The 12,234-nt window shown below is 39.8% G+C and overlaps 1 gene segment (V, D, J or C); it reads left to right on the top strand.

Moving 5' to 3' along the window:
• The first annotated feature begins 11,292 nt into the window (after positions 1 to 11,292).
• Positions 11,293 to 12,019, top strand: LOC114108690 (T cell receptor alpha variable 13-1-like). The segment is given in 2 exon segments: positions 11,293 to 11,405; positions 11,571 to 12,019. Coding segments are annotated over 2 exon segments (387 nt in total).
• Positions 12,020 to 12,234: the final 215 nt, after the last annotated feature.

The raw sequence follows: 12,234 nt of genomic DNA, 5'->3' as shown, positions 1-12,234 counted from the left end.
GCTGGTTAATGCAAAAGGAAGTTTGGGTTGAGTGAGACTCTCACCTGGTCCATAGAAAAGTTGACATACCCACATCCACTTGCTACTCCAGGAAACCCCTCTTTCCTGTTGTGGAGCTGCAGCATCACATTCCCAGCAACTCTTCCCTCACCCTATCAGGCTCATCTCACCTTGACACTGAGGAAGATATTTTCCATCTAGTGGAAGAGCTGAAACATGCTTCTCTCCAGCCTTCTGAAGGTGGTCGTGGCTTCACTGTGTTTAGGTAAGGATGGTCCTGATGGGATTGTGACTCCTCTGTGACCTAAGGACTGGAAGAACAGGTAGTCTTATGGGAACCCTAGGAAGAAGGGGTAGTAGGATCTAAATTAGGATTTCCTTATTCCTGATTCTATTTTTTTCCTTTAGGATCCATTATTGCCCAGAAGGTAACTCAAGACGCACAACCAATGTTAATACAAGAGAAGAAGGCTGTGACCCTGGACTGCACATATGACACCAGAGATTCAAGTTATAGTCTATTCTGGTACAAGCAACCCAGCAGTGGGGCAATGATTTTTCTCCTTCGTCAGGATTCTTATGGCAAGCAAAATGCCTCAGAAGGTCGCTGCTCATTGAATTTCCAGAAAGCAAGCAAATCTATCACACTTGTCATCTCAGCTTCACAGCTGGAGGACTCTGCAGTGTATTTCTGTGCACTGAGAGAGCCCACCTGTGCCAAAACCCAGGGCTCTGCTCCACCTGCTGTAGGGACCAGGGCAGGGGATTGGCAGCACAGATAGGAAGTGGCTAGGACGGCAGTACAGGTGCAGGGTAGGATGGAAGACACTCACCCTGAGAAAATACCTCTCTAGGTTCATAGACCATGTTCAGAGTTATCATCAAAAACACCTTTATCCCTGACTCATTGTCTTGAAGGTAGACGCATAGCATTTTTAGCCAAAGATCGGAAAGAAAGAACAGCTACACAAAATCTTTGCCATTTGATGATCAGATTGAGCTAGAACAATTGGCTAAGGAAGTTCAGAAACATATGATGGAAAAATCAGTAAAAATATGTGTGAATTGTTGGCTTTTCAGGTCAATTTTTCAATAAATATTTATGGATTATATGTTGTGTGGAGGAAGAAAAATTCTCCCCTACCCTCTTTGTGTCCCTGGTTAGGCCTAAGAATTAAACTGACCTAAGATAGATTAGATTGACTAGTTTTCTGCGAGTATGGAGCTAAAAAGCCTCTTGATGAAAGTGAAAGAGGAGAGTGAAAAAGTTGTCTTAAAGCTCAACATTCAGAAAATGAAGATCACGGCATCCAGTCTCATCACTTCATGGGAAATAGATGGGGAAACAGTGGGAACAGTGTCAGACTTTATTTTGGGGGGCTCCAAAATCACTGCAGATGGTGACTGCAGCCATGAAATTAAAAGATGCTTACTCCTTGGAAGAACAGTTATGACCAACCCAGATAGCATATTCAAAAGCAGAGACATTACTTTGCTGACTAAGGTCCGCCTAGTCAAGGCTATGGTTTTCCCTGTGGTCATGTATGGATGTGAGAGTTGGACTGTCAAGAAAGCTGAGTGCTGAAGAATGGATGCTTTTGAACTATGGTGTTGGAGAAGACTCTTGAGAGTCCCTTGGACTGCAAGGAGATCCAACCAGTCCATTCTGAAGGAGATCAACCCTGGGATTTCTTTGGAAGGAATGATGCTAAAGCTGAAGCTCCAGTAGTTTGGCCACCTCATGCGAAGAGTTGACCCATTGGAAAAGACTCTGATGCTGGGAGGGCTTGAGGGCAGGAGGAGAAGGGGACGACTGAGGATGAGATGGCTGGATGGCATCACTAACTCAATGGACGTGAGTCTGAGTGAACTCCGGGAGATGGTGATGGTCAGGGAGGCCTGGCGTGCTGCGATTCATGGGGTCGCAAAATGTTGGACACGACTGAGTGACTGAACTGAACTGAACTGAACTGAAGATAGATTAGAGGAGAAAAGCATGCAAATTTTGTTAAATTTGTACTTGTACATGGGAGCCTCCACAAGAAAATGAAGATCTGAAGGAACACCCCGAGCAGGGACAGTTTTTATACTTCTAGGATGAAGCAACAATAAATCTGTGAAGAACTGACAAGACCATGGGCTAGTGATAGTCCACTTAACCCCTGTGTATCCTAATCTTTCTTGAATACAGAGAGTCCTTGGTGCCATTATAGAATCTCTCTTCAAAAAAAGAATTTATTTACTGCTTTTAGGCAGAGAAAAAGGGATCCTTTCCTGCATTTACTCAAAACAATTTTTGTGTCCAAGAGGCATAATTTGAGTTGACATATTCTGGTTTCCTTCAATTATGTTATAGGCATTGTTTTCAATAATGACGGTCCTCTCAGAATGATATCTCTTTTTATAGACCACGCTGTTTTATACTATTTCTGAATTAGTCTGATCTAGGTCTGTTTGGTGTGAGTCCATGGTACTCATATTTACTTTCTAAGGTGACTACTATGCAATTTTCTCAGTTTGTAAAGGACTGTTAATATTTTTCTTTATATTTTAGTTTTTACCTTATCTTCAAACAAATTTCCCTCTCAATATTCCTACATGTTCATGTCTCTATACTTAGTTAATTTAACTTTCTTTTTAATATTTATTTTTAATTTTCTTCCAAGTACAAAAATGTTATTTAGGTTAAATAACTATAGTATGTAACTCAGGAAATTAGTGTGAACAATAAAACAAAATGAAGGAAATCAAAGTGAAGGAATTAAAGATAAAGCAGAAATTGACTGATCAAGGGAAAATAATAAAATCAATAATAAAACCATAACCTGACATTTAAAAAAAAGGGTTATTTTAGTACTTGGAAGTGTATTAACAGATGAATTTGATCTGGAAAGGTTTCCTTTCGACCTAGCATGATTCACTCACTATAGCTGTTCAGAACATATGTATTTGTGTAAGCTTATCTGATTTTGGTATCACTTATCTGATATTTTGACTCCTCTCTAATTTAATTGAAATTATAGATATAGCATTTATTCCTTTTCTTTAATCTCCTTGTTGCATTTAGTTTATTTCTATTTCTGTGGTGTATAAGAAAAAAAATGATGAGTTTTTCTCAACCATATTTATATTGAAATCTTGGCTTCCACTTACTGCTTGTGTATTTGTCTTTTATTGTGAGGGGATCCAAGTTTTACTCTAGAAGGTGCTGGGGTAGTAACTGTGGTCCAAATTTATGAGATGTAGAGATGCTTCAGATTTCTGTAGTGCATCTGAAAATTATTCTCCTTTCTATCCATAGACCTCTCATAATCTTGCGGAAGTCTCACAACTATGATGATTCTGTACAGGTCAAACCATGGTTTAGATAAAGTAGCAGTATAGAAAGGACCAGGCTTCATGAATAACGGCAAGAAAAAGGGAAGAATTTTGGCTTTTAGCACTTTGTAGTCAGTGCAATAGGCAAGAGGAAGAAACAAAAGGCAAAGAGTTTTGAAAGGAAAAGTGAAACTCTCTTTAGTCACAGATAGTATAATTGTCTGAGCATAAAGTCCAATGGATCTATGAAAGAAACCTACCAGAAAAAATAAGAAAGTTAAAGTCAAATATACACCTCTCATATGATTCAGCCATTTCACCCCAGATATTGACCCAAGACAAATGAAAGCATGTCTATAAAAAAAAAATCTTATTCACACATATTCATAACAACTTTATTTGTAACAGCCCTAAAATGAGACTAACCTAAATGTACATCAACAGATGAAAAGATAGGGAAATTGTTTTGTATCCATATAATGGAATACTACTCGGCAACACAAAAGAATAAGCCATTGATAGTTATAACCATGAAAGAATCTTAAAATAATTTTGCCGAATGAAGGAAGCTAGACAAAAGGTATACATTATCCCATTTGCATCATGTTATACTAAATAATAACAAGTTTTACTTGTTGTTAATAACAATTAATAACAAGGAGGTGGGGAGAGGGTCGAGAGGACCCCAAAGAGATGTGAGGAAACTTTTGGTGGTGATGCACAGTTCAGTGTCTTGATTGTGATGATGGTTTCACAATTATGCATATATATATGTACATACATATTTGTCTAATCTTATAAAAGCTTTCTTTAAATAAGTTCTGGAGAAGGAAATGGCAACCCATTCCAGTATTCTTGCCTGGAAAATCCCACGGACTGAGAAGCCTGGTGGGCTACAGACCATTGGGTCACAAAGAGTTGGACACGACTGAGTTACTTCACTTTCACTTTAAATAAGTTCAGTATATTTTTATGAAAACTATGCTTTAATAATGGCATTAAATCCAAATTTAACAAATATCTTTCTTCATTGTTGTACAAGACTTCTGGTGTGACTCAAATGCAAATATTTGTGCTCTACATTCTTACTGGCCTTAAAATATGTTTTCTTTTTAAGCGTAGATAAAACTTTCTGCATCCATGCATTCTATACTCATTTTTTCAACTCAGCGTCGTCAAATCTGTATTGTTTTTCCACTTTATATCAGAATAAAAGTTTTTAGCTTCTTTTCCTGAATTCCTTTCTAGCATAATTTTGAGGCAGGTTCTGGCAATGCGATTTGGAAGGTGAAGGAGAAAGGAAGAAACATGTGAGGCCAACCAGTATCTGAGTCTGCTTTTCCTACTTAATTGGAATATGGAAAACCATTCACACATTGACTTTGGATTCATGGAATGCCCTGATCTGAAACTGTGGAGAGTCCATTCTCTGAAAGAAACTGAGCTAGGCTTCCATCTATGTGTCTAGGGACTAATGATTACAGGGGCTTTATGGACTGTTTCCTTCTCCAGAACTTTAGCCTGATAGCCCTCAGGGTTTTTGGTTTCTTTTAATTTTTTAAATAAAATGAACATTCATAAAAAGCCAGCTTAAAAAAGCGAGCTAAAGAAGACTTTTTTTTGCTGCTGGTACTTCACAGAAAAGAATCATTTAACACAACGTGTATAGTCATAGGCTTCCCAGGTGGCGCTAGTGGTAAAGAACCAACCCGAGAGTCCGTCCCTGGGTCAAGAAGATCCTCTGGAGGAGGATATGGCAATACACTCCAGTATTCTTGCCTGGAGGATCCCATAGACAGAGGAGCCTGGTGGGCTACAGTCTATACGGTCACAGAGTCCGACACAACTGAAGTGACTTAGCACAGTGTAGTCATGGAAACATTTTTCCATTCTGAGCCCAGAGCTTTCTCCCTGAACCTTGGCAGGTATCTTTGTCTAGACATTGATCACAAATGAAATTTTGTTGGACTGTTTTCAACAAAACCTCCCAGGGAGCTTTCAAAATTACAAATTCACAAGTCTCAAGTCTGGAAAATATGATTCATGAAATTTGTGCTGCATCTGGAATCTGTAATTTTAAATCATGCACATATTGATTCTATCATCAGCTGTTGTATAAATATCAATTTATAAGTCTTTAACAATTTGAAAAGCCAGGAAAGAAGAGTCCTAACTCAAGCTCCAGGCTTTTGACAGAAATTCACATCTTTAGGGTTCCAGACATGGTGGAGGAAAATTATTTGGTTAAAGCTTGGCATCAAAATGTTGGTATAACATTTTGCTTATTGCTTATTACATTAAGTAATAAAAAGTGTACTTGAGATTAGATATCTACTGAGTGTATTATTAGTAGGATTTAGTAAGATTAGTATTTGTAGCTCAGACAGTAAAGAATCTGCCTGCAATGAGGGAGACACAGGTTCGATCCCTGGGTTAGAAAGATCCCCTGCAGAAGGGAATGGCAACCCACTCTGGGATTCTCACCTGGAGAATTCCATGGACAGAGGAGCCTGGCAGGCTACAGTCAATGGGGTCACAAAGAATGAGACAGGACTAAATGACTAATACTTAACCAGCTTGAAACTGTGAGAGAATAAGATATTCATATCAGAACATAAAGTAGAATTTCATAAATTCAGGTTATGGTGTTTCTTTCTGACTAGGATTCACATTTTCATTTTCAAATGATTTTTATATTCAGGAATACATGACTATTAGTAAGATATGTGACATTTCCTCCTTAAAAGCTTTCATTAAAAGACAGGATTCCTTACAATTGATATAATTTAGGACTAGTCCCTCATAGCTCAGTTGGTAAAGAATCTGCCTATAAAGCAGGAGATCTGGGTTTGATTCCTAGGTCAGGAAGATCCCCTGGAGAAGGAAATGGCGAACCACTCCAGTATTCTTGCCTGGAGAGTCCCATGGGCAGAGGAGCCTTGCAGGCTACAGTCCATGTGGTTGCAAGAGTTGGACAAGACTTAGCGACTAAACCAACCAACCAAGGAAACAGTGCATTTCAAAAAGTAGTGATTCCTCAAAGATTGTTTATTCATCGTTTTTGTTTAATTGGACAGATATTTTGTGATGTAATTAATCTCAGTTGACTACTCTACATATTAGGGTACAGTGTTGAAAAGTAAAGAATCACTCAGTAATGACTTGGTTTTTTATTACTTCTAAGTTCAACCCCAAACGCTTTTCTGGTATTCGATGAATTATGACTAGCTCACATGGAATACATGACGATGTAAAGGACTGTTTTAACATGCTCAAAGAGATTGGTATCTTTTCAGTTACAGACATACCCTAGGGATGTTCTGTTAAAGGACTTCTGTCAGGTAGGTAGAGGCCTAGCAACAAAATAGACCTAAGAGGTTAGAGCAACTTGTTCAGATTTCCAAGCGCCATCTGAAGACTGGTATCGTGTTAGTGTTAGTCGCTCAGTCGTGCCCGACTCTTTGCGACCCAATGGGCTGCAGCCCACCAGGCTCCTCTGTCCGTGAGATTTTCCAGGCAAGGATACTGGAATGGGTTGCCATTTCCTTCTCCAAGGGATCTTCCCAACCCAGGGATCGAACCCTGATCTCCTGCACTGCAGGCGGATTTTTACTGACTGAGCTACAAGGAAAGCCCTGAAGACTGGTATATGTCTCAAAAAATAAAGCTGGGGATGAGAACAGGTTTGGGAGACTAGGTTACACACATCCTATTCCTCTCTCTGTCCACCAGAGGGTGCAGCTTCCTGATGCCAGCACATTTCCTGTGTGAAATGCAGGCTTCGATTTGTCACTTCACTGTGATTTCAACCTTTCTTCCTCTTAAAAGTCAAGAGCTTTATTCAGGTGACACTCCAGAGATGAGCTCTTCGCCAGGCTTAGTGACCGTGATACTCTTAATGCTTCGTAAGTAAAATGCCTCTTAAAACGTGGATTCTTCCTTCTATTATGTCAGCAAAATCTTTAACCATAATTTTATCCTAGAAAAATATGCCCAAGGTGACACAGAATTTTTTTTTTTATAATTTGCCCAGGACAAACCCATGGAAACTCAGTGACCCAGATGGATGGCCAAGTGAGTCGTTCAGAAGGGACTTCTGTGACTATAAACTGCACTTATTCAGCCTCTGGGTACCCTGCTCTTTTCTGGTATGTCCAGTATCCTGGAGAAGGTCCACAGCTCCTCCTGAAAGCCATGAAGGCCAACGACAAGGGAACCAACAAAGGTTTTGAAGCCACATATAATACAGAAACTACCTCCTTCCACTTGGAGAAAGCCTCAGTGCAAGAGTCAGACTCGGCTGTGTACTACTGTGCTCTGAGTGACACAGTGACGGAAACTGCAGGGGGAGCTGAGCACAAACTCTGAGCAGCAATGGGGCCTGGATGCTGAGTCTCTGATCCCCTCTGGTCCCAGCAGAGTTTATGGTGGCTTGTCACTCAGTCTCTGGTTGATACAAAAATCATACCAGTGTCTAGAGCAGCAGAAGGACAAGAAGTAAACATTCCCCTGTGTGAGTGCTCAGCCACTTCAGTCATGTCCGACTCTTTGGGACCCCATGGACTGTAGCCTGCCAGGCTCCTCTGTCCATGGAATTCTTCAGGCAAGAGTACTGGAGTGGGTTGCCATGCCCTCCTCCAGGGCATCTTCCTGACCCGGAGATCTAACCTGGGTCTGCTGCACTGCAGGCGGATTCTTTACCATTGCATCACTGGGAAACCTTCCCTTTACCCAACCTCTTATTAGTGAAGCTAAAAACTGTCTGACACCAATGGTTCCTCATCAAAGACCAAAGTAATTTCAAGGTTAAACCACATAAACAATGTAATAGTCCCTTGCTCATCCTTGCAGCCAAAATCCATGCCCCGCAGGTTGTTCCAGGCCAACTAGATGGGTTTCGCTTTACCGAGTTTTATTACACTTTTAGTATACAGTATTCTTTATACTGTATACAGTACACAATATACTGAGCCAGAATGCACCAGAGAAGGTGTCATTTGCAGAGTGTCTTCCTGACAGAGCATGCAGGCGAAGTAATAGCAGAGCTGCAGCCTCCAAAAACCATGACTTTTAAAAAACTTTTATTTTTAAATTGAAGTATAGTTGATATACAATGTTGCGTTAGTGTCAGGTGTACAGCAAAGTAATTGTTATGTACATGATTATAATACATTATACACATAGCATATGTATTCTTTTTCAGATTTTCCCTTACAGAGTTTTGCAAAATATTGAGTATTTTGTAATAATCTTGAAATTGTGAGAGATAAGGAAGTGAGAGAAGATGGTATATTGAAAAGAATAATAGAGCAATCAACCTCTGTATTACACTGCAAATATACTGCTGGTCTTTGCAAATACTGGTGCAATCCTATTTAATTGACATCTGCTTATTGGCACACTAGGAGTACTTTTGTTGTTTGGAAGAAAGTTTTAAGCGCAGAAGTAAACAACATATGTTTTCTGGTTCTGCAGTGGCTATTATGGTAAGAATGATTAAAAATGTTATTGACCTTGAAATGCTTGCTGCTTCTAAAATATTTTTCTTTACTTCAGTCTTCCACCTTCATGAAATTTTCTTCTACTTTTTTCAAAGGCTGTATTTGTAGGCTTTATGAATGAGCTATGGTCATAACATTAATATATTTTTGTTATGTACTGTTGGTTTAAATCTAGTTAATGTTTCATTAGACTGGTTTAAATGTAAATTTTATTTTAAAAATTTTATAAGTAAAATGTATGTCAAAGTATACTTTAAATAATACAAAATGTTGTGCAATAAAATGTTTTGTCTGAAATTTGTATGAACACAGTAGATTAATAATACTCATTTATTTCTAAGATAGTAAAGAAATCAGAAAGGGTATAAACCTGCAAACACAAAAAGAATAGATAAGGAGATCACAGCACATAGTGATGTCAGCAAAATTTCCGAAGGTGAGAAGTGTAAGGAAGAATTAAAGCTTGTGTTACAGACTAGACGAAGAAGAAACCTAGGTTTAGTGCAAGAGGTGTCACAATGTGTGCTGTGGAAGGGTTTTTAAAAAAAGGACCAGTTGTCTTTGAATAGTTGAGAAAGATGGTGTTGCTCTTGTGAGTGCCTGTGTATGTGTGGGTTGAAGGTGTGTGTCGGGCACTAAAATAGGAGGCCTGAGTGAGATTACTTACAAGTAAAGAACACCAGTGCTCTCCATAATCCTTTATAGTAGTGTTAGTCGATCGGTCATGTCTGACTCTGCGACCCCATGGACTGTAGCCTGCCAGGCTCCTCTGTCCATGGGATTTTTCCAGACAAGAATACTGGAGTGGGTTGCCATTCCCTTCTCCAGGAGATCTTTCTGACCCAAGGATCAAACCTGGGTCTGCTGCATTGCAGGCAGATTCTTTACTGTTTGAGCCACCAGGGAATTTATGACAAGCAATAACTGCTTTCTAAATCCAGAAGAAAAGTGGAAGTTAGTCTTTGATGAATTAAGAACATCACATAAAAAATTGTTCCAAACTTTGTGTACTATCTGGGCTTCCCTGGTGGCTCAGATGGTAAATAATCTGCCTGCAATGCAAGAAGTTTAACACACATAAAACCCCCACATTTTAATAAATATACATATTTATATATTGAGTAGATATTCTTCACCATAGCTGTGCAAATTTTTTAAGGTATGAGATATGCAACAGAGGTTAAACTTATTCTTTGTAATCCACAGGGCCAGAGAACCCAAATCACAGGAGAGGGGCTTCTACCTCTGGAAATGAGGTAGTCTTGGTTGCCCAGGGACCGTTTCTTATGACAGGTTCTTTAGGGCCAGTCTTCTATACACACTATTTCTCTAGAAGATACAGGCAATACTGAGGCTTTCTTGTTATTCTCACAGCGGTAACCAGAAAATTCTAAGTAATCAAAGTGGAAGATAATTCTGGAAACTCACAGAAATTAAGGGGAAATGTATTGGGGAAAGAACATTTTATTGGGGAAATGTCAATGTCAGTGACTTGGGAAACAACACTGTAGTGGAGTTTGGAAGAAAAATAATAGAATACAGACTCTGAGCCAGTGATGGCCCAGGCAGCAGAAGCATGCCAGTAGAACTGACTCATATTCATACTCTGGAGGAAATTCCGCTAAGGCGGAATTCACTGCTTTTAAGATACGTGTGAGTTTAAGGTGTCTATGATGATTTGATATATGTATATATTTTGAAGTGATAACACTGAAAAGGTTAGTGAACACATCTTTCACTGCACATAATCACCAGGGTTTTTGTCTTCTTGTTATTATGGTGAGTTATTTAAGGTCTGTACTCCGAGCAACTCTCAAACGAAAAGTACAGCGTTGTTAACTACAGTCACAGTTGACAGGCAAGACTGGCTTAGAGGAACACAATCTAAGATAACAGGCATTTGGTATATCAAATGATCTTTTTCTCTTATAGGCTTCTTTGGCTTACATGTCCCTTTTAGAAAGATTTTCTCCCCATAGTAGACAAAAGAGCATGGTATACAGGCTGAAAAGGAAAGTTTTATATTTTTATGTTTAAGAGTGACTCATGGTGCTTTTCTAATTTCAAAACTAATATCAGGCCCATCTTTGGATGAAGAGCAACAGCATCTACCTCTTTCTAACTTACTAAAAATGACTCAGTTGTGTGCAGAGGTGAAAACCTTGATCTCTACGTTATTTCTGTGCATTTAAATTTTCAATCTAAGACATAATTTGTTTGATCTTTGCTGTTTTTATGCATCAGAGTCCCTCATAGGCACAGGTGCGAGAAAGACATTTAACCAGCGAGTTCAGTAGTTAGAGATGTGACCACCAGATGGTGGTGCACCTCTGCTGATCAGAACATGTGGAGGGTTCATGTGAGTGGGTTCTGAATGGATAGGCAGGCTTGGGGCAGAAGCAGAGCCTTTTTCTTATTGGCTGGGTAGACAATGAAAGAAACCACTAGAGAAAAGAAGGGATCACTTGATAACAGAACCAGCTCTCCTGGCTGGAGACTGCAGGTCCACAATTGATCTTAAATGGGAAAAAATAATGAAGACACCCATTGGAGCTTTAATCGCGTTCTTGTGGCTGCAGCTGGACTGTGAGTTGAGGGTTAAAGGGAAACAGAGTATATTAGTAGATATTCTTTAGATGCCAAGATTGGCTTTATTCAGGTTTCTTCTAGTTGTTGTAGAAAAGGGAAAGTAAACTCCAGAGCTAAATAATCTGACAACCCTTCTTTCTCTGACTTCTGCTTTCTCCATAGGTGTCAGCCTTGGGAACAAGGTGGTGCAGAGTCCTTCTACCCTGAATGTCCAGGAAGGCAACAGCTCTGTTATCACCTGCACTTATACAGATGGTAACTCAGAGTATTTCCCTTGGTATAAGCAAGAACCTGGGAAAGGTCCCCAGCTCCTTATAGCTATTCGTTCAAATAAGGACAAAGAGGAAGACCAGAGACTGACTGTTTTATTGAACGAGACAGCCAAACGTCTCTCCCTGCACATCGCAGCCACTGAAGCTGGAGACTCGGCTGTCTACTTCTGTGCAGCAAGAACACAGTGCTTCCCAGGCATCTTCTGTCTGTACTCAAACCTGTGACTGGGGCAGCCCCTTTCCTTTGGTGCAAACTTCAAATATTACAAATGTTATATTGTTTGTCTGCAGGTGGAAACTGATGTGCTAGTCATAAAAAACATGTAAAAGAAAGTGAAAGTCACTCAGTCGTGCCCAATTCTTTGCTGCACTGTGGACTATACAGTCCATGGAATTCTCCAAGCCAGAATACTGGAATAGGTAGCGTTTCCCTTCTCCAGGGGATCTTTCCAATGCAGGGATCAAACCCAGGTCTTCTGCACTGCAGGCAGATTCTTTACCAGCTGAGCCACAGGGGAAGCCCAATAATACTGGAATGGGTAGCCTATCCCTTC

The sequence above is a fragment of the Ovis aries genome, chromosome 7 (assembly GCF_016772045.2).
Source record: "Ovis aries strain OAR_USU_Benz2616 breed Rambouillet chromosome 7, ARS-UI_Ramb_v3.0, whole genome shotgun sequence".
NCBI lineage: Eukaryota > Metazoa > Chordata > Mammalia > Artiodactyla > Bovidae > Ovis > Ovis aries.
Note: the sequence above shows the minus strand (reverse complement) of the source record. Positions and strands in the feature narration are given on the sequence as shown.